This window comes from Rana temporaria, chromosome 7 (assembly GCF_905171775.1).
Source record: "Rana temporaria chromosome 7, aRanTem1.1, whole genome shotgun sequence".
Taxonomy (NCBI): domain Eukaryota; kingdom Metazoa; phylum Chordata; class Amphibia; order Anura; family Ranidae; genus Rana; species Rana temporaria.
This window is the reverse complement of record NC_053495.1, coordinates 181,598,451-181,621,901: the sequence shown is the minus strand read 5'-3', so window position 1 is coordinate 181,621,901 and position 23,451 is coordinate 181,598,451. Positions and strand designations below refer to the sequence as shown.

Genomic DNA, 23,451 nt, shown 5'->3' with positions numbered 1-23,451 from the left:
TTCCGGCGTAACGTTGCTCCTGCTTCTATGTTAAGTATGGACGTCGTTCCCACGTCGAATTTAGAATATTTTTACGTCGTTTGCGTAAGTCGTTTGCGAATAGGGCTGGACGTAATTTACGTTAACGTCGAAAGCAATGACGATTTGTGGCGGAAGTTCGAGCATGCGCACTGGGATTCTTTCACGAACGGCGCATGGGCCGTTCGTTAAAGACGTCATTTACGTGGGGTCATGTTTTATTTACATAAAACACGCCCACCTCTTGCAAATTTGAATTTGGCACGCTTACGCCGGCTGATTTACGCTACGCCGCCGCAACTTACGAAGCAAGTGCTTTGCGAATACTGCACTTGCCCGTCTAAGTTGTGGCGGCGTAGCGTAAATAACATACGCTATGCCCGCACAAACTTACGGCGGGCTACTTGAATCTAGCCCATTAGCTCCACCAAAAACATAAAGGCATGGCGTATCCATTGGGCAGATTGTAGCTTGCCAACCCATTGATGTGGCTGTGTTTTTTTTTTCTTTTTCACCTTTTTTTTCTTTTTCACCTTATGATTCTGTTATAGAGAAGAGGAGAGGGGGAGAAAGGACCAGCTTTATATTATTACCCTTGGTTTTTGGAATGAGATATTGGGCTTCCCTTTCCACTGAGAGGGGTCCCTGTCTTGTGGAGTGCTGCCGAACTGGAGCCCAGTGACAGTTTCACAATTTCAGTGACCCTTAAAGTGGATGTAAACCCCAATTTCTTTTTATTTTTTTGCTATCACAATGTAGAGTATAAGATTTCCTATCATATGTGCCCAGTCTTGCCACAAAAAGTTAATTCAGCTCTGAGCAATCCTCTTATCTTTTTTCAGTGATATAAAACAGACAAATGGAGAAAACCTTGTCTGTTCTTCCCCCCCCTGCTGTGAGTGACAGGGGATTTACATACCTCATGCATAAGCCTAAAGCCTCGTACACACGACCGAGGAACTCGACGGGCGAAACACATCATTTTCCTCGTTGAGTTCCTTGTTAGGCTGTCAAGGAACTCGACCAGGCAAGTTTCTCCATTCCCGTCGAGGAAAAAGAAGACATGCTCTCTTTTTGGCTCGACGGGGTCCTCGTCGAAAAATGTACACACGACCGGTTTCCTCTGCAAAAAAAAAAATCCCAGCAAGTTTCTTGCTGGTTTTTGCCGAGAAACTCGGTCGTGTGTACGATGCATTGTTTTTAAATTCCAATACCCACTCCTTTTCTGAAGTCGTGTGGTTACTTTTCTGGGTTTTGACTGGATCTTAGTGAGCATAGCAGAATTCAGTGTAAGAAATACACAGGAGAAAATGCATGTTGACAAGGGGAGTGTAGAGGAGGGCGGGGAGTCTACTGACCTCACGACTCCACCAACTGAGCTCTGGACAACAGACCCACCTACAGAATTTCAGTTCTCATAAGAGACAGAGGGGAGACATTTGACAGGTAAGGATACATGCAGGAGGCAGCTATATCCTTATAGATCAGCATGGCAGTAGTTTAGAAAGGATGAATAAAAAAAAATCCAAATCTAGCCCTGTTTGTTCTTGTGGTTGGCCTATCACAGACAGTAACACTTTTGAGGGTTTACCTGGTTTCAGAGTAAGCTTGGCCTCGTGTTCGCCTACGAGCCGATACAGGAAGGTGTGTCTGCGGTTGGCAGCATTGACGGATTTATGTTGGAAACAGAGGTGGAAAGGAAGCTTGGGAATTTTAAGACATGTGCGGAAGTTGTTTACATATGTATATCGGTGTTGTGCGGCTCCTCCAGGATAAGCATTTTTCTTGGCTCCAAGTTCAGAAGATGCCCCCTAGGAAGCAAAAAAATAAAAAATGTGTGAGAGAGGCTTATTCAATAAAACAATACGACAGGAAATAATGAAATGCAATAACCAATCATATCTAGATTTCTGTTATTTTTTGTAATTTCAGCGGCTTACAATGTATTTTACCCTAACATTTCATATTCCTCACATTTGTCTGTTGTAGTTGTGTTAAAAAGTATCTTGTTCTCTTTGCATTGCTTCCTTTGTGTGAAATACCTGGTGATCCTGCCAGTCCTGTTCTCCATTTCAAACTGACAACCCTAGGCATAGAAGCACATCCATCCCAGCATGGTCAGTTTTCTGGCTGTGCTTGGAGCATAGGCGTGCGCACAGGGTGTGCCAGGTGTGCCTGGGCACACCCGAATCACCCTGTGCTGCACAGAATTCCCCTGCTGCTTGGCTGCAAGGAAAAAGGACCGGTGAATCTCTGTCCTCAGTCCCTTTCTTTTTCTCCAAAGTGATACATCATGGGTCTGTTTAGACTCCTGATATTTCACCAAAGCCCTCCCAATGGGGCTCAGATTTTTTTTTTTAAATAATAATAATAATAATTTCAAAAATAAATAAAAATAATAATAATAATAAAAAGAAAAAATAATAATAAATAAACAAAAAATGTAAAAAATTATTAATAATAATAATAATAATAATAATAATAATAAAAAAAATGTAAAAAAATAAAATAAAATTGTAATTGCCCAATTTATATCCCCCCCCCCCCCAGCATGTATGTTTGAGCTTTGGGGTGCACACCCTAATGCAATAGGCTGCGCACACCTATGGCTGGGAGTACGGCCTGCCTGTAATAGCCAAGAATTGTACTGACATTCCCTACTGCACAGCTCTTCACTGGGAAGATCAGTGTACTGCTGTTTATCTACCTCCTGCTGATACAACCCCCTGCAGTCTCCTCCCCCATCTCTCCAAGCCCTTTATGCAGCTGAAAGCAGAGGTTATGTGCTCATTATAAAAAAGAAAAGAAAAAAAGAGTATTTATAATGTTTATGCATATACGTAATTGAGTTGTTTTTCAAGGTAAGGGTTTACATATACGGTACTTTAAAGGGATTGTGAAAGTTAGAGTTTTTTCAACTTAATGCATCCTATGCATTAAGGTAAAAAAAACACCTGGCAATCACGGGCCCCCTGTTTTAATTACCTGAGCCAGTTCACCTGCGTCCCCAGCGTCCTCTTCTCCACAGAGTCTCAGCATTGATTGGATAGATTGATAGCAGCGCAGCCATTGGCTCCCACTGCTGTCAATCAAATCCAATGATGCAGGCGCTGGGGGGGGTGGTGCCGAGTCATACATTCAACATCTATAGACGCTAAGTGTATGAAATAGGAGCGCGCCCACAAGGTAACCCCCTCGGGAGAGAGCTTCCCAGAGGGGGTCATCTAATGCAGGGAGGGGCCACTCTGTACAAAACTAACAGTTGAACAGTGGAGGTACGGTAAGTATAAAATGTTTGTTATTTTTTTTTTAAATACCTGAACCTTTACAACCACTTTAAAGTAGAACTATAGGCAAAACATATATATATATATTTTTTTTTCTATAGAGTAAGGGAGGGTAATAACCCCTGTGAGATTTTTATTCGCCATCTGTGTCCCATTTCTGAGCGTTTTCCTTTCACTTCCTGCTCCATAAGCCAAACAGCAAATTAAAGTGGAGGTTCACCCGGAAATTACAATTTTTAACATTAGATTGAGGCTCATTTTGTCAAGTGGAATCGGCTAGTTTTTTTTTAAATCGAAGCTGTACTTACCGTTTTAGAGAGCGATCTTCTCCGCCGCTTCCGGGTATGGGCTGCGAGACTGGGCGTTCCTATTTGATTGACAGTCTTCCATCGCGTCACGATTTTCCGAAAGTAGCCGAACGTCGGTGCGCAGGCGCCTTATAGAGCCGCACTGACGTTCGGCTTCTTTCGGCTACTCGTGACGCGATGGATGCGACCGTCGGAAGCCTGTCAATCAAGAAGGAACGCCCAGTCCCAAAGACCATACCTGGAAGCGGCGGAGAAGATCGCTCTCTAAAACGGTAAGTACAGCTTCGATTTTAAAAAAACTACCCGATTCCCCTAGACAAAATGAGCATCAATCTAAGGTTAAAATATTTTGTTAGGGTGAACTCCCGCTTTAAGGGAATTCCTTGGGGACCCCCAGGTCACTGGAACCAAAGTCCCTATTGGAAGATTTCCCCCCTATTATTTTTCTGGGGACAATCCACAATTTGGGATTTTCTTTTACTTTCACTTTCAATAATAATAGTAAACAGGACAAATTGAAAGGGGGAATCTCCTTAACGGGGACGGCAATAAAATCCGACAAGGCTTCTAATCCCTCTGCGCAAAAGTTTTGCCTTTAGTTAAACTTTAGCTTTGTAGATCACATTAGCCCTTTGCACTATGAAGTCTATCTATTGACATAGGTGTGCACAGCCTATTGCATTAGGGTGTGCACCCCAATGCTCAAACACACATGAATGCCACCCGCTGTCACAGAGAGGAGGCTCTGGTGGTGGGAGACAGTTGATTTGGAACATATTAAATACGAGTTTGCTGTGTTCCCAAGGTTGAACCTAGCCTTTAATATAATGGGGCTATTTACACTGGCCACTGGCATCCCCCAACCACCCACCTGGTGCCACCCCTGGATAATGCTTATTCACATGAGGTGATTAGGGTGTGCCCAGGCACAACCGGCACACCCTGTGCGCACGCCTATGACTATTGACCAACGGGTCCATTTAAACGTACCAAATGATTCGATGTCTGAAAGATAAACTGTCTGTGTTACCTCTTGCAACCAGATTTTTCCTTTTCATTTATAATCTTCACTAGAACTTAGGTTGACTCTAAAAGCCGGTTCACACAGGGGTGGCGCGACTTCTGGGGCGACTCGGCCAGGCGACATGAAGACGACATCTAAGGCGACCTGCAAAATGACTTCTGTATAGAAGTCAATGCAGGTAGCCCCGAGTCGCCCCCGAAGTAGTACAAGAACCTTTTTCTAAGTCGGAGCGACTTGCGTTGCTCCTATTAGAACGGTTCTATTCACTAGAATGGGACGCGACTTGTCAGGCGGCTGCGTCGCCTGACGAGTCGCCCCAGTGTGAACCGGGTCTAAAGGCTTCAACAAAAGATACTAGAAAAAGCTGGATGTATACTCTGGTCTTATAAAAAAAATTAAACCCATAGGCCTTTGTGAGTTTTCCCCTTGCTTCCTGTTTCTGTGATCACGGTGACACTTAGTAAAGAAAATTCTCCTTGGTGGGAACACAAAAAAGCATTAAATCTAACAGAAGTTTTCCCTAAGCTAACTAAAGCAAGGTAAAGCTTTTGAATACAATTTCACATTAAAATTACATAAGGTTGAGCTTCTCCAGAGGACTTCTCGAACTTTCTCTGCTGGAATCTGGGTTGGACTCCATGAGGTACGATTGGAGATTCTTTGGCATTCTCCATTTCTAAAAGATTTCTGGATATAGCAACTGCACGTACACTGTATGGGAGCAAAATGGCACAGTTAATACCATGGTAAATAACAGTGTAAAATGTATTTGTGTGTGTGTATATTAAGCTGGCTTCAGACAGAAGACAACACTTGAACATGCAGGCATTAAATCATCCCACTTTTCATTTCACTCACTGAGCTCTACTGCAGGCTCAATGAACTTTTAGGGTAGGATTGTCCAGTGTAGTTCCCTAATTTTGCCACAAGGTGTCACCATAATTAACTGTCAGAGTAGGCTCAGGGACCCCTTGTAGTTAGTTTGCCGGGGTAGTCTCCTAGATAGCCACTAGGGGCCCTTAGAGTAGATGTGTGTTTTTATCCTATTGGGTGCCAGACCTGTCCATGCCAGTGTGGGGTATCTTGGGAAGTATGGTTTGGATATCTGTAGTTCTAGCGGGACATTATAGGAAGAGTCTGAAGGAACAAGCTACAGCAAGGATGTCAGGCCCTATCTGTTGGGCTTCTCCTTACTGGGGAAACAGGGGAGGGATGGTGCAGGACTATTGAGATTACTCTCCTATGCATGGGATGCCGGATGCTGGCAAAACCCACCTAAATGGTATGGGCTCCTCATCTCGACCTTCTTGTCACTTATGTTCTCTTTATTGTTTGCATCCTTATGGAATGTGCTGTCACCCTTGGGGTAACTGAAAGGGTGTCAATATGTAATCAGCTGTGTTTGGTTAAAAGTAATGCCGCGTACACACGATCGGATTTTCCATTGGGATAAACTCTGATGGATTTTTCAGACGGAATTCAGTTCAAGCTGTCTTGCATACACACTGTCACACCAAATTCCGACCGCCAAGAACGCGGTGACGTACAACAATATGACGAGCCGAGAAAAATGAAGTTCAATGCTTCCGAGCATGCGTAGACTTGATTCTGAGCATGCGCAGGTTTTTTTCTCCGTCGGAGTTCCATACAGACGAACAGACTTTCCGATCGAAAAAAAAAGAACATGTTCTCTTTCTAAGTCCGTCAGAATTTCCTAAGGAAAAACTCTGATGGGGCACACACACGATCGGAATATCCGATGAAAAAGTTCCGTCTGACTTTTTCCATTGGAAATTCCAATTGTGTGTACGCGGCATTAGGCTCCATGCACGCTAGCATTTTTTTAAGCTCCTAGAAGCTGTTATTAGCATTTTCTTTCTGCTCCTAGAAGCTAAATAGTGTTATCCTATGTGTCCATGCACACTATTTTAGGCTATTATTTTTTTTTTGAGCTTCAGCGTCTAGCAGCAGAAAAAAAATGCATTGAAGGCTTACTAGAAGCGTGCTGGTTAGGCCAGACCAAGAGTCTCCCAGGGTGTTCTCATTTATTGTCAGACTCCAGTGGTTACCTTGGGTAAAATCCTGTAGTATGTCTAGAGCCGCGTACACACGATCGGAATTTCCAACAAGAAAACTGTGGATTTTTTCTGACGGAATGTTGGCTCAAACTTGTGTTGCATACACACAGTCACACAAATGTTGACGTAAATTCCGACCGCCAAGAACGCGGTGGCGTACAACACTACGACGAGCCGAGAAAAATGAAGATCAGTGATTCCAAGCATGCGTTTTTGCGCGTTGGAATTGCAAACAGAAGATCTGAATTTCAAACCAAGAACTTTTCCAGTCGTAAAATTTGAGAACCAGCTCTCAAATTTTCGAAAATTCTGACAGACAAAGGCCTACACACAGTCGGAATTTCAGACCAAAACCTCACATTGTACTTTTCTTGTCGGAAATTCCGATCGTATGTACGCAATATAAGGCAGTGGTCTCCAAACTGTGGCCGGAGGGCCAGATGTGGCCCTTTGCTTGCCTTTATGTGGCCCTTGAGGCACTTTTCCTGCCACTGATACAATGCACTATTCCCCCCACTGACACCAACAGTGGAATAGTATTCCTCCAGCTCACACCAACAATGGGGCATTTTTCCTCCAACTGGCACCAACAAATGGGCACTATTCCTCCCACTGACTCCAACAAATGGGCCCTATATCTCCCACTGACAATGGAGCACTATTCTTTCCATTGACACCAACAATGGGGCAACGTTTCTCCCACTGACACCAGTGATAGGCACTATTCCTCCCACGGATGTCAATTGTGAGGCACTATTTCTTACTCTGATACCAGCAATGGGGCATTATTCCTCCCACTGATATCAATGATGGGGGCATTTTCTACTCACACTGGCCACAATCTGCCCCCTCAATATCTGAAGGACAGCGAACTGGCCCTTTGTTTGAAAAGTTTGGTCTAGGGGTGAAAACAAATCTATGTCCCAATAAGAGTGGCAGTGGAAGATTATATACTGGCTCAGGTGTACACATCTTGAGAAACTGAAGATTCTCTAGAGCAGCATTTCCCAACCTTTTCAATACAGAGAAACGCTTGAAATAACTCTCTGGTATCAGGGAATCCCTGGTAAAATGACTGTATTTACAACCCATGTCACTGGGAAGAATGCTCCTTACGCCCCGTACACACGGCCGAGAAACTTGACGAGCAAAACACATAGTTTTGCTCGTCGAGTTCCTTGTGAAGCCGCCGAGGATCTCGGCGAGCCAAGTTTCCCCATTGACTAACGAGGAAATAGAGAACATGTTCTCTATTTGGCTCGACGAGTTCCTCGTCGGCTTCCTCGGCCAAAAGTGTACACACGACCGGGTTTCTCGGCAGAATACGGCTCCCATCGAGTTTCTTGCTGAATTCTGCCGAGAAACTCGGTCGTGTGTACGGGGCCTAACATTGATCATTGGGAAGATTTTGTAAATGGAGCCTCCCACCTGTGATTGTGAAATGTGCAAACATATAAAATCAGCACGAAAATGAACGATAATGACAGTACACACATAAACTCATGAAATACATGGTGCACACATCACCTTCCATGTATGATGTCCTTCTCCTGCTTGCCCACTTCACTTTCCATCTTGAGACTTTGCTCTTTACCATCAAACTTGATATTAAACTTAGCTTGGATGTTTGCCCTGACCTTTCCATGAAGTTCAACCGCAGACTGAATCATGGGTATGTTGACTCCCATTGTTGCAATAGTATGAACTGCAAAACTGCAGATAAAGAGAGAACACATGGTCAGATCCAAGGGCATAAACAATGGATAGAAACCATTTTTAAGGTGGAAGACTAATTATTATTATTATACAGGATTTATATAGTGCCAACTGTTTGCGCAGCTCTTTACAACATGAGGGAAAGACAGTACAGTTACAATACAATTCAATACAGGAGGGATCAGAGGGCGCTGCTCATTAGAGCTTACAATCTAAAAGGGAGGGTCGAGTGATACAAAAGGAAAAAACTGGGGGGGGAGGGGTGGTGGAGAAAATAAAAGTACAATTGTTAGGTGAGGGCAGGATAGGTAAGAGTATGAGATAGTCAGACAGATTGCCTTCCCTGGTTCATCCCTCCCACCATGACATTTTTAAAGCGGAGGTTCACCCTCAAATTGAACTTTCTACCTAACCTGTCTCCAGCCTTAGTAAAACACTGCTGTGTTGTCATTGTTTGTCATATGTTTACACTTACCTGTATTCTTGCTGTCTTCCGGTGTAGTGTCACAGTTTGCTGCCTATCCTAGATTGCTGCGGAAGTCACGTAGTGGCCAACTGCGCATGCGCGATGTGTTCCAAACGCAAGTGCGATGCGTTCCAATGGATTTTCGACAGTACACACCAGCGAACCCGGCATTCAGGGCGATGTGGACTTAGGGGAAAGTGACCAGTCGGCCTCACGTCCTCGCTTCGCTCGGACGGCTCGCTCCTCTCGCTCGGCCTCCTGGCTCTTTTTTTAACATCCTCCAATCCACGGGGATGTTAAGGAAAGAGCCTGGATGCCGACCGAGGTTTCACTGGTGTGCACTGTCGTGAATCCATTGGAACACATCGCATTTGCGTTTGGAACGCATCGCGCATGCGCAGTTGCCCATCACGTGACTTCCGGAGCATTCTAGGATAGGCAGCAAACTGTGACAATACACCGGGTCTTCTTCCTTGTGGGGAGTGGGCGTGTCTCTCCTTTTCCCCGACGGGGAGCTCTCCTGGGAGTGAGTGTTGATCCTCCCAGGAGACGCGCTGTCATGCCTTCCGAAAATAGACGGCGTGAGACTCGGCTGTTTACGGAGCTATACGGCGCCTGCCGTGTAGAGCTGACTGCGCAGGCGCCGTAAAAAGCCGAGTCCCACTTTGTGTATTTCGGAAGGCGTGACACGCTTTACCAGCACGTCAATCATCTTCGCCTTGTCTTAGGAACGCCTACTCCCCGGGGCAGAGAGAAACCGGAAGCTGGGTGAAAACTACGATCACACCGTAAGTACAGCGGGAGGAAAAAAAAACCAGCATACTGCAGATGTCAGCAGTATGCTGGATCTAATAGTATATAGATTTTTTTGGGTGAACCCCCGCTTTAAATAAAAACACACAGCCTTTTTCCCACAATGCGGAAGATTAACCCCTTAGGTTCCAGAGTGAGTATAACAAGCATGCTTTACTGCATATACAGACTGATTTTACTGTTGTGGGTTTAGTAACACTTTAATCCTACAAATATTTGGTGATTTGGTGGAGGGGACTATCATCATGACCATACATTTGCAAGCCATGGCTGCTGGCTGCCTGTGTATGACTGACTTATTCACACAGAACATCCCTCTTCTTACCTAATTAATTGTGTATAATCTGATCTCTCCTGATATTTAGCTGCATTTCACAACAGTAGCCGTTTTGTCTGAGCTTGGGGAAAGCGACTGTTTTTGCTTAGGGCTCATAGACTGCTTACAGTAGATGGTAAATATACAAAGCTTCACAGGCAGACATGTATGGGGTTATAGACTTGGAGATGCTCACCCGGTGCCAACTTCATCATGGATCTGGACAGAAGACTGTAGCAGCTGAGCAATACTTGCCTCGCCTGTCAGAGGAGGGTTGGTCTTCATATCAACTGGAAAATTTAATATTTTATTTATTTATTATTTATAATAATAATAATAATAATAGTAAAAAAAAAAAAGACAAAATTGTAGATATTTACAAACAAAACCACCACAAAATGTAGAAAAAAATATCCATTCAAAGGAAACCCCTAATTATATGAATTTACAGTGAATTTCAAGAACAAACGTAGTCAGTCTTTGGTTGTCAGCTTTCCTTGTGCTTGACGCTGAGACTCCCATTTTATAAGACTAAAATTATTCTTCCAGTGTTTTAGTTCTTCCTTTTGTCTGAACTTTAAATGCTGTCCAAAGACTTGCCCAGACCAACACCATCAGAGATGGTGGTAATAGGGACAATAAAATGTAGTAGTAATAAATGTATGGTACGTATTGTACCCCAAGCACACTTCATCAGTTCTGACACTGGATGGCATGCTGTGAAACTGAATAACTTGGACTTTTCTTTTACATACAGGTATATCCTTTTTATTGCTATATTTTATTAGATTTTTTAGTTTGTACCACAATACAGGTTCTAATACAAATGTTGTTATAACTATTGTCATTGTAATTTTTTTTTATATACACACATATATATATATATATATATATATATATATATATATATATATATATATATATATATATATATATATATATACACACATATATATTGTGATTATAATAAAATGCCTATTTTTGAGTTAAGTTTAATTTTAGTTATTAGAACCACAGAAATGTCTTATGCTTTTTATATTATCTTAATTTCTTTTTTATATATTTTTTATTAAGTTATACTGGTTTTTATATTAATTATATGCATGTGTGAAATATATGTATCACAACCAATGTTTATTTTCCTTAAAGAGTTTATATCAGGAATGATATATGATGGTTTTTAAAGTTATGAATCCAGCATTATACATATGAAGGACAAAAGCTATTTTGAAACCAAGTGCAGATGTCCCCCCCCCCCCCCTCCCCCTTCTACACACTCAGGGGAGCTTGTTTGAAAGGAAACCATTGACTTTTGGATGACTGAAGGAATTTTGTAATCAGAACTGTTATGCTAAATCTCCTCCACCTTCTGTCTGCTTCGTGTAATCATCTGATTGGACTAGGCAACTCTTGCAAAGTTGATCAAGAAACCCCTGTGCTTTAGTATCAAACAAAGGACTTGGACATGTGGTCACAGGAGGGGTGGGTGAGGGGAGGGTGAATGGGTGGGTCCGTGGGTGAGTGGGAGGATTAGTGGGTGTGTCTGTTTAATGTGAACCAATCAATTGTATGCCCTGTGATTTTAATGAGGCTAATAAAACTGATACCCGGCTGGAGCTCAGCCCTTTTCTCCATTCTAACAAGCAAGAGAGCTGTGTGTGTGTGTGTGTCTCTTCTTGTTACAACAGTCTGGGCCAGCAAACCACTGCATGCTTCTCTTGTTTTGAGACAGGAAATCAATCTTTGACAATATATATGTGTGTGTGTGTATATGTATATGTGTATATATATATATATATATATATATATATATATATATGTATATGTGTGTGTGTGTGTGTGTGTGTGTATGTATGTATATATATATATATATATATATATATATATATATATATATATATATATATTTATATATATATATATATATAATTTGTACATTATTGAATGTGTTTAAATGATAAACACTTTTTTTAAATATCCACAGAGGTTGTTCAGTGAATATGCATATGAAATAAACCAAGTAAGCCCCAGCATTCCTCTAACTGGGCCTTTATGCCCAGCAGGAAGGAAGGGCTGCCCAGTCAAGTGACCACTGTGATTGGCTGTCACAGTTATCACATGATCAAGAACCAATCCCACTGGCTTAGTACTGGAGAAGAGAGGTTGTCTTAGTCAGCTCATTCGGTGTGCTGGGAGCGTGCAGGGAGTGCCACCCATGGCCACCCATGGACTCAAGTGTTGGCTTTAAAGCCCATCCTCTTCGCCGCCATACATAAGCATTATGCATGTGGCATGTGCATGTGGCAAGAGGTTAAGGGGGGAGGGATGCTGGAAAAACTGGAATCCTTGGTATGCTGGAATTCTAGTGTTTTGCAGAGACCAAATTTTTTGTTGAGATAAAGTTACAACCCAACTGAGATATAATTCGCCAATGAGTAACTACCCCAAGCTTGCTTTCATTTATATTGAATCTGATGAGAACAACGCAATAGTTATTTGTGCAACATTACTTTTTCCTGCAATAAATATAATAAATCTTACTGTTAACAGCAGCACTGCCTACAAAGGCAGAGTGTATGGCCATCTCTATAGGAAGACCCACGGTGGTTGCTTCAATGTGTCTGGCCTCTGTTATCAGGATTGGGCTAACCCACTGTCCAACAAGTCCATTTATGATCTTCTTAATGATCTTCTTTACTATGGGGGTTCGGGCAGAAGGTTCAGTCACAGCCTGAAAAAAGGAAAAAAAAATAATAATTCAGATGCTGTCATTACCTATGCAAAAGTATTCAATGCAAAGATCAGAGATCCATAAAGTGTAACGATCATATGCATCATAATGCAGGAAGCCATATCTGCCAATCAGATTTCACTTTGCTCAGTTCAGATCATTAAAAACAAATTTCTGAATGGATGCTGTAGGTCAGTGGTCTCCAAACTGTGGCTGGAGGGCCATATGTGGCCCTTTACTTGCCTTTATGCGGCCCTTGAGGCACTTTTCCTGTCACGGATACAAGGCACTATTCCCCCCACTGACACCAACAGTGGAATACTATTCCTCCAACTCACACCAACAATGGGGCACTATTCCTCCAACTGGCACCAACAAAAGGGCACTATTTCTCCCACTGACAATTAAGCACTATTCTTCCCATTGACACCAACAATGGGGCACCGTTTCTCCCACTGACACCAGTGATAGGGCACTATTCCGCCCACTGATATCAATGATGGGGCAATGTTCTCCCAGGGCATTTTCTACTCACACTGGCCACAGTCTGACACCCTCAAAATCTGAAGGACAGCGTACTGGCCCTTTGTTTGAAAAGTTTGGAGACCCCCTGCTATAGGTGATCTTTTTCTGCACTGACCATCACATTACTGAATGAGCCCTTCTTACCTGGATGATATTTTGGATGGTTTCTCTGGTGGCATCACCAAATTGGACCTCTTGACCAAAAGCCTTAACAAAACTAGAGGCTAGAGATACCGAAGTAGGAAGAGATCTAAAATGAGTCAGCTGCAAAAAAAATAAAAATAATTCATAGTCATATAATAATATAATAAAATCCGCAGAACCAAAACTTACCTAAACCTGACATATGCTGTGTAATAGAGGAGGCTATTTTAAAGACTGAGCTAATCTTAACAAAAGCAAAGGATTTAGTAAATTGGCTTAGCAGCTGGCACAGATCTCTCACAGCACTGGGTTCCAGAGTTCAACGTTTTTCAAGAATTTTTCTAAATGGAGTTTGAAATATTTCTATTTGCATTGTCTCCTTCTAGATATTCAGTTTCCCCCCATAAGCTCAAAAAGTATTGGTTTCCACCTATAATTAGTCCAAGGCTGTTTGTCAGTGAGGGCATATGTGGCCTTAGAGGTCATGGAGGATCTCACCCACATTGAGTACACTTATCACTAGACAGCCTTTTGTTTGTATCTATAGACAGTGAGCAGCATTTTTAGAAACTGCTAAAACCGGAGTTCTCATATGGGAACAATGCATTTTCTTTCTGTGGCAGCCTTTCAGGGGGTCCCAGTACCCCATAAACACAAGACTGTCCCTCTAATGCTAACCTCTAACCAAAAAGTCACGATTAATTGACTACCATCTCTTGTCTAGGGAAAACCATAAATTCCCTGGAGCAATAATTGCTGGTATTTTCTTATTAGTTATTTCTCCCTAATGCCTGTAAAACATTCTAAATGAGAATTGTCTTTTTTATTGAACATTTTTATTTTTTATTTCATGTCTTGAAGTAGAGGTAAACTCTGCAGCCATCCGAATTTCCAATAGGCTAAACACGCTCCATGTCCAGTTCTGGCGTACTCAGGGCCGTCTTTAAGGCAGGGCAAAAGGGGCTGCTTCCCCGGGCCCAGTCATTGTCGTGGGGCCCAAAGCAGGTGCCCCTTTGAGCCTACACTGCCTTAAAATAGTTGACAAGTAGATTCGGGAGGGCCCAAGAAAATGTTTGCCCAGGGTCCAATCAATATTAAAGATGGACCTGGGCGTACTGGACCAGTGGGCTGTACACACCATCTTAAACTTGGTGATGGAGAAAGCCATGTCATGTTCCTCCCACCCTACCACCAAAGAAGGTGGCTGTTTTTAATTATAAGAATAGGTCACGTCCCAAAGTAATGTGGTCGATGTGAATATCTCTCGGATTACGTGGCATCTATGGTCTGCAAACATGGTGCTTATAGTTTGCTAACTCCTCAGCCCTATGTGAATGACAACCATGTGATTCTACTTTTCTACATTAACGAAAAACCTTAAGATAAAAATAAAGGGAATACAGTGAAAAGTTTTGGGCTCAGTCTTTAAAATGGCTGCCGCTACTGTAAGTCAGCAAGTTAATGTTTAGAGCGTGAAAAGTTTTAGAATACTCACAGATTTCACAATCTTGACAATGTTTTTCCTTATGGAATATTCATTGTAAGGAATGTTTTGCTTTCTCAGAATGTCCTGAAGTCCTTCGGCCCTCACGCCAAACTGCAAAAAATTGTTATAATTATAATAAGAGTAAAATAGTATGGAAATTGGTGTAATGATTTCATATTATTCGTCCTCTTTACCTCAATAATATCTGAAGCAGCTCCGGCAATGTAACCTCTAAATTTAACAATCAAAGCAACGGGAAGGGCGGTGAGAGGGCTGTTGAGGATGATGGCGTTGATGGAGGCACCAGACATCAGAGGATCTATAGAGATAAAAAGAATACATAGTTCCAGGAAACAATGAGTTGACAGCTGGCAGAGACGTCCAGTAAAGTTTTGTTTTCTGATCCCCCCCAATTTCCTAAACCTTCAGTCCCCAAATAATGAAAAATAATTGACTATGGGTTACTAATTTTGATATTTAAAGTATAACTAAATGCAAACTTTTTTTAGTTTTGGAAAGAGTGGAGAGAGTTTAGAACACCTGTCACGTTTTTATTGCTGTCTGTTTCCCCGTTAGCAAGATACACCACCTCAATGTGTCCTGTTTACCATTATCACCAGGAGTGGAAATTACAGAAATTCCCAAATTTTGGGTTGTCATCAGAAATAGAAAAATTGTGAAATCTTCCAATTGGGGACACTAGTTCTGGTGGCAACTGGGGATTCTCTTGCTTTGGAAGGATTTCCTCTAACTTCCTATTTTGGCAGTGGGACAAGAAGTGAACTGAAATCTCCCCAGTGGGACACAAATGTATAAAAAATAATAATAATAGGGGTCATAACCCTCCCCTACTCTATTCAAAGTGGAAAACAACTTTTGCATTTGGGAACGCACTGTACCTAGTGCAAAATAGGACTTCTTGTTAGTTCAACTTTTACCTCTAGTTCTACTTTAATGGAATTTATTATTACCAATTTTATTGGTTAAACTGGATGGACGTGTGTCTTTTTTCAACCAGACTAACTATGTACCGGTAACTATTACTTCTTTTTTTTTTCTCTAATGCTGAACTTAAGGCAACACTTTTCTGGTCTGGTGGTGAAAGTGTCCAACAATCTGCAACACAACAAGACACATTTTTCTATTGCTGTGACTGTCCCTTTCTGTGCATTATATTTAAAAAATAACATTATATATGATCAGATCTTTAGTTATATACCAGTTTTATTTTACTAGAATAGAAAGGTAACTAACTATTCATATGAAACTAAATAGATGACATGTGTAAAAAAATTGTTACAGAAGTCATTCTATATCCATTGCAGCTTGGACAATTTTTTACTGCAGTAAGAAAGAGACACGACCCCTGATTGGTTCTTGTGGATTCCCTGTATGTAGAACGCGGTAAATGCTGCCTGGCATTGTTACTTACAGTTGAATGTGTCAATGTGAATGACTTTGCTGTAGCGCCAGCTCAGTTTGTCCAATTCTGGATTCAAGAGCTTCAATGCAAGACGACAGGCTGCGCTCCTAATGGGAAATACAGAATATTAGCTCACTAAGTAAAAAAAAATGGGAGAGTCAAAAAAGTCTAACTTTTCCTGCACCTTTATTTTCCGGCCAATGTTTTTATTTCCTCCAATCACTTCCCCTAGAGTCTTTTTATTTTTATTTTTTACAGAACACCTGTAACACTTAGGCCTCGTACACACGACCGAGGAACTCGTCGGGCGAAACACATTGTTTTCCTCATCGAGTTCCTTGTTAGGCTTGTCGAGGAACTCGACAAGCTTGCTTTGCGTACACACTGTCAAGACAAAATCTCCTCGTTCTCAAACGCGGTGACGTACAACACATACAACGGCAGGGAAGTTCGATTCCACTGGCACAACTCTTGGGGCTGGTTTTGCTAATCTCATGTTACTGCGTGTTAAGTAAAAGTTTGTTAAGAGACGATTTGCACTTTTCAGTCTGTTACAGCTTGAAAAATGTGTTATCTCCATTACAAACGCTACTTTTACTCCCGTCTCATACTTTATTCTGAGCTAGCGCGGGTTTCTTAGCATACACACGCTTTGAGTTTCTCGTCGGAAACCAGCCCGACGAGGAACCCGACGAGCCAATTTGAGAATCCCGTCAAGGAAAAAGAGAACTTGCTCTCTTTTTTGCTCGTCGAGTTCCTTGACAGTTTCCTCGATGAAAAATGTACACACGACTGGTTTCCTCGGCAAAAAAGCTCTCCCACCAAGTTTCTTGATGGATTCTGCCGAGGAAACTGGTCGTGTGTACGAGGCCTCAGGGGTCTATTCACCCAATATTTTCACATTTATGTAATTGGATTTAATTGGAATAAAACACCTAAATTCTGGGTGAACATTGTGTGAACCCTGGGTGAAAACATTTATGAATGGATTCCTATAGGCTCTTTCACACTGGTGGCCTGGGGGTGGTAAAAACGAATTGGCTAAGCCGTTGTTTCACCACCTGTCTGAAAGAGCCTTAATAAATAGATCCCATAATGTTACAGGTAAGGCTGTGTAAGAGAGTCTAGTGAAAGCAGCACACTCTACAGGGAGAGCCCAATTTAATTGAAGGATCCACTCACAGGTGCCCAGGCTCAGTGTGTCCATTAACACCAGTACAGGATATGCAAAAATAATGGAGCCGGAAACACTGCAATCCGTATGCATTTTTATTGACTACAAAAGAGTGAAAATAAAACAAAGAAACTGATGCATTTCAGCGAGAGCCTTAGTCACGCTACGACTAAGGCTCTCGCCAAAATGGTTCAGCTTCTTTGTTTTATTTTCACTCTTTTGTAGTCAATAAATACGCATACTGTGTTGCCAGGCCTTCTCATCCAAAATTGCCTGACCTTACAAATGCGCTTCTGGAAGAATGGTCAAACACTCCTAAACCTTGTGGACAGCCTTCCCAGAAGAGTTGAAACTGTTATAGCTGTAAAGGGTGGGCCAACTAAATATTGAACCCTACAGACTAAGACTGGGATGCCATTAAAGTTCATGTGCGTGTAAAGGCAGGTGTCCCAATAATTTTGACAATATTTTATATATATATACTGTATTACATAAATGTCAAATGTTTTACCTAACTGCTAATTAAACATCATTATATGTTACATTGCATCCTTTGAAGGAGAAACAGCATCCAAATGTTCCCTGTAAGCAACAGAGTCCTGATTTTCTCCAAGTGCTACCCTTCCCTCTCCCAATCTGAATGTTTCTGTACAGTAGAATACAGAGGCTTCAATACTGTTCCATACACAAAACTTTTGCCCAATGCGACAAGTTTAGGAACTTCATGAATCATGCAAGTTTAAAGCAGGCTACACAAAGTAGCAGAACCGATGCAGTTCCATCCTTCGTTGTCCACATATACTGTAACATTCTTCAAATATATGGTGCACATTAATGTATGCGATTCATCTTAACTTACAGGTCATGATCCTCTGGCACGGTACTCTTGGTCAAGGCCTTCATGTGAGAGTATACAAAGCTGGACAGCTGTAGATTAGTTAAGCTTTCTCTCTGTATGAAAAGAGCCAGCATTGTCACAGTGGTAGATGAGGGTCTGCTCTCCAACAGGGCTGCTGATGCTGTCATCTTTACTTCATTGTGAACATGTTGGTCTACTATCACTTGCAACCAAATTTCTTGAACCTTTAAAATTGCATAAAATAAAAATTAAAATATTGTGACTGGCATCTTGGGGGATACAGTTTATATTTCTAAAACAGTCGTAAGGCTAAGCATTCCCTTTTGTTATGAACCGGCCTTTCATGGCACATGACAATTAATAAGCCCTAATATCAATTCTAATTTTCATTCACACATTATGGATATATATATATATATATATATATATATATATATATATATATATATATATATAGGGCTTTTTTTCAGAAGGAACGCGGGGGAACGCAGCTCCGGCACCTCCAGTTCTGAATGTATGTAATGGTGCCCTGAGGTGGGTAGGGGGTAGAACCAAGGAACGGTGCTCGGAGGTGGGTAGTGGGTGGAACAAAGGAGTGGTGCTCGGAGGTGGGTAGTGGGTGGAACAAAGGAATGGTGTTCGGAGGTGGATAGGGGTTGGAGAAAAGAAATGGTGCTCAGGGGTGGGTAGGGGGTCGAACCAAGGAATACTGCTCGGAGGTGGTTAGGGGGTGGAATGAAGGAATAGTGCTCGGAGGTGGGTAGGGGGTGGAATGAAGGAATAGTGCTCGGAGGTGGGTAGGGGGTGAAACCAAGGAATAGTGCTCAGAGGTGAGTAAGGGGTGGAACCAAGAAACAGTGCTCAGAGGTGGGTAGGGAGTGGAACCATGGAATGGGGCTCGGAGGTGGGTGGGGGGTGTAGAAAAGGAATGTTGCTCGGAGGTAGGTAGGGGGTGGAAACCAAGAAATGGTGCTCAGAGGTGGGTAGGGGGTGAAACCAATGAATGGTGGACACAAGAGGTGACTCAGAAGGAGGGAGTTCCTGCACCTATTCTCTGAGAAAAAGAGCCCTGTGTATATATATATATATATATATATATATATATATATATACACGTGTGCATGGAGACAACTGTATTTGTCCATTATGAATGCACTGGAGTTGTAATAGGGCATTTTCTCTTTGGAAAGTGTATATTCACTTAGCTTAGTGGATGGAGTGAACCTGTATCAACTACAATCATTCAATTGTGTGCAGGAAAAAATGGTTGTTTTCTTTACATTTCCCTTGCACAAATAGGTATTCAAAGTGTACACAACTTCACATTATTTACCAAGCCCCTTTTTCCTGGTTCTCTTTTACCCACTGCAGCCAGTATACAGAGAATACCTCACAGGGCCAATGGAAGTGTACTTCCTATAATCTGTGCATTGTAACAATTTTTTCTGTTTCTACTTCTTCTAATTTAGAATCTGATTGGTTGCTGTGAAAAACTCCCTAGTTCTCAGACCAACAGATTGCTGATTAAGGAGCGTATGGGGGGCTAATGCTCTACAGCAGGGTTTTCCAAACTTTCTAAACAAAGGGCCAGTTTACCATCCTTTAGACTTCAAGGGGCCGAACAGTGTCCAGTGTGAGTAGAAAATGCCCTGACGTCAATAGGAGTCAGTGGGAAGAATAGTGCACCGTTGTTTGGGTGAGTGATAGGAATAGTGCCCCATCATTGGTATTAGTGGTAGGAATAGTACCCCCTCATTGGTATCAGTGGGAGGAATAGTGCCCCATCATTGGTATCAGTGGGAGGAATAGTGCCCCATTGTTGTCAGTAGGAGAAATAGTGCCCTATTGTTCATATCAGTGACATGAATTATGCCCTATTGTAGGTGTCAGTGGGAGAATTAGTGCCCCAAATGCTGGATAAAGGCACGTAATGGGCCACATCTGGCCCCTGGGCTGCAGTTCTGAGACATCTGCTTTACAGCAAATCAGAATAAAGTGTGCCTTTAAAAATATATATTAATATAGTCAATTGTTGAATATATGTTATGTACAACATCTACTTAACAGGGTAGTGACTCTTTATACCTGGGTTAATTATAGTCCCTGTATATTCTGGTTGTAACTGAATTCTATAATAAGTTCCCTTTCTTAAAGAAACACTTACTCTTTTGGGGTCCCTCTTGGCAATATTCCTGAATGCCATCACAGCATCCATTTGAACTCTGACTTTAAGTTGGGAAGCACTGGGGAAAAAGGTTGGCAGGAATTTTTGGATACGCTTAATGCTTGCAATCTGACCCGCGTTGCCCATAGCCTTCAATGCCAATACAATGTCGTCAGTGTGTCCCTTGTTGGCGGCTTCAGCTGCAAGGTCATGGAGGGGCTGTAATAAGAATAAGAGCATACAGTGAACACTGGAAAAATATTTCTTTATTCAAATGTCAGCATATAATACAGGGTGGGTCATTTATATGGATACACCAAAAACAAAAGTTGGATTCAAAATGGCCGCCATGGTCACCACCCATCTTGAAAAGTTTCCCCCCTTACATATACTAATGTGCCACAAACAGGAAGTTAATATCACCAACCATTCCCATTTTATTAAGGTGTATCCATATACTGTAAATGGCACACCCGGGTGGATCCATATAAATGGCCCACCCTGTACATTGACTGAGTCTATGATGGAAGAAGATACATTGGGGTAGATTTACTAAAACGGGTGCAGCTGTGCATGGTAGCCAATCAGCTTCTAAATTCATCTCATTCAATTAATCTTTGGCAAGAAAACCCGGACACTGATTGGTTTCTATGCAGAGCTTCACCAGATTTAGCATTCTCCAGTATTAGTAAATAAACTCCACTGCAAATAATAAAGGTAGATAAAATCAATTCAAGCTGTCAGCAGTGCAGGAATAGAAGGGAATTTTTCCAATCTGGAGAGATTTTCTTTTACTTCCTGTTAAATCCACAGGACATGAAGTAAAGGAAAATCTCCCCAATGGGACGATGGTGGGGAAAACAAAATCAAGAAACTGACAGGCATTTTAACCATTCCTTACTGCATTAAAAAAAAAAAAAGCTTGGGTTTTAAAAATACTTTAACAAATATTTGATACAAACAGCCAATGCCATTTCCAGAGACAATGCGACAAAACTGTAGATAGTCAGGTTAAAAAAAGACACATGTCCATTCAGTTCAACCATAAAAAAAAAATATCATACAATCCAATATACCCAATTCTATACCCACAGTTGATCCAGAGGAAGGCGAAAAACCCCAGCAGAGCATGATCCAATTTGCTACAGCAGGGGAAAAAATTCCTTCCTGATCCCCCGAGAGGCAATTGGATTTTCCCCGAATCAACTTTACCTAAAAATGTTAGTACCCAGTTATATTATGTACATTTAGGAAATGATCCAGTCTTTTCTTAAAGCAATCTACTGAGCTGGCCAGAACCACCTCTGGAGGGAGTCTATTCCACATTTTCACAGCTCTTACTGTGAAGAAACCTTTCCGTATTTGGAGATGAAATCTCTTTTCCTCTAGATGTCAAGAGTGCCCCCTTGTCCTCAGTGTTGACCATAAAGTGAATAACTCAACACCAAGTTTACTATATGGACCCCTTATATTGTTGTACATGCTGATCATATCTCCCCTTAATCTCCTCTTCTCAAGATAGAATAAATTCAGTTCCTCTAATCTTTCCTCATAGTTTGGTTGCCCTTCTCTGCACTTTCTCCAGTTCCCCGATATCCTTTTTGAGAACTGGTGCCCAAAACTGAACTGCATATTCCAGATGTGGTCTTACTAATGACTTGAACAGTGTCAAAATTAAATAAGAAATACAATCACACAAAACAATACCACTTATAATAGCAATGAAGAAGTGGCACTCACGTGCAGGTATGCATCAGGACAAGTCTCAATAACATTGCAGCGTTTGTTCACCATGGTAGCATACGACAAGTAGGCGGTCTTGCGTAGAATCGGTGAGTTTTGGATATTGGGATCTTTCAGCAGAGCCTGGTGGAGGAATTTAAGTTAATTCATATATCAGTTGGGCAAATGGGGAACAATGCAATGGGAAAGGCATAGGACTCACAGCTGCAAGTTGGATGGTATGCTGAGTGGCTTTTGTGTATAGCATGGTAAGAGAGATGGCCATGGCTGCATCCTGGTCATTTAGATGCCCGATGTTCTTCTGGAGCAGATTAATAGCTACACTTGTTCCTATCAGTGGAGTGGCTTTTACCAACCATTGCCTGTAAAGTAAAAACATTTCATTGGTTAGTCTTTATGATACGTATGGATCTGCTTTCTGGGGCTTCAAAGAGTTTTCAAACAATATTTTATCTCAACAGTTGTTAAGGATTGAATTGTAAGAGCCACTGAGAGTCTGTTTTGTGGCTCTTTGCTCTCCATGATCTGGCCCATAGGGCCCTATTTCCACCACTGATACAAGGCACTCTTCCTCTCACTGACACCAATGATGGAGCACCATTCCCTTGACTGATACCAATTATGCAGTACTACGCCCCCCACTGATACCATTGAAGGACCATTATGCCTCCCACTAATATCAATGATGGGACATTGATTACTTCCTCTGACACCAGACATTTTCTACTTATACTGGCCACAGTCCGGCTCCCCTAAAGTCTGAAGGACAGTAAATTAGCCCTTTGTTTAGAAATATTGGAGATCCCTGACTTAAAGGATCCTTGAAATTTTGGAATGACTGCAATCCACTGGAGCTATTCTTGAGAAATAAAGTAAATATAATTTAGCAGCAAACACTAATTTCTGTCCATCACAAATGATAAACTGTGGAAATTAAGTAACTGTGGGAATCGTACCTGTACATGGGTCTGTCCGCGTACTTCTTCCAAAGGGTTGTAATAGTTTGAGCGCTTGTTTCGCGCATGAGTTGGATTAGTTTCATGAATTTCATTGGAGCAGTTTCCTGGACTCCTTGCTGGTTATTTTGGACCAAGTTTTGCATGGTCTCTTCAATCTGGAATAAAATGGAAAGAGGGGGGTAAAAAGAACATTACTAGCATAGTCCCAAGAGCAAAA

General features: G+C 41.8%; 1 protein-coding gene across 1 annotated transcript in view; it reads right to left on the bottom strand.

The window, feature by feature from the left end:
• LOC120945972 (vitellogenin-A2-like) overlaps window positions 1-23,451 on the bottom strand; it is a 67,504-nt gene that overhangs the window by 35,136 nt on the left and 8,917 nt on the right. The window contains exons 8-21 of the mRNA XM_040360579.1: window positions 23,232-23,389; window positions 22,478-22,637; window positions 22,273-22,398; window positions 20,533-20,751; window positions 18,369-18,592; window positions 16,345-16,442; window positions 15,107-15,231; window positions 14,922-15,023; window positions 13,427-13,546; window positions 12,568-12,757; window positions 10,223-10,316; window positions 8,243-8,428; window positions 5,213-5,348; window positions 1,610-1,829 (exon numbers count right to left, since the gene is read on the bottom strand). Coding sequence (XP_040216513.1) covers window positions 1,610-1,829; window positions 5,213-5,348; window positions 8,243-8,428; window positions 10,223-10,316; window positions 12,568-12,757; window positions 13,427-13,546; window positions 14,922-15,023; window positions 15,107-15,231; window positions 16,345-16,442; window positions 18,369-18,592; window positions 20,533-20,751; window positions 22,273-22,398; window positions 22,478-22,637; window positions 23,232-23,389 — 2,158 coding nt within the window. The remainder of the gene's footprint in view (window positions 1-1,609; window positions 1,830-5,212; window positions 5,349-8,242; window positions 8,429-10,222; window positions 10,317-12,567; window positions 12,758-13,426; window positions 13,547-14,921; window positions 15,024-15,106; window positions 15,232-16,344; window positions 16,443-18,368; window positions 18,593-20,532; window positions 20,752-22,272; window positions 22,399-22,477; window positions 22,638-23,231; window positions 23,390-23,451) is intronic.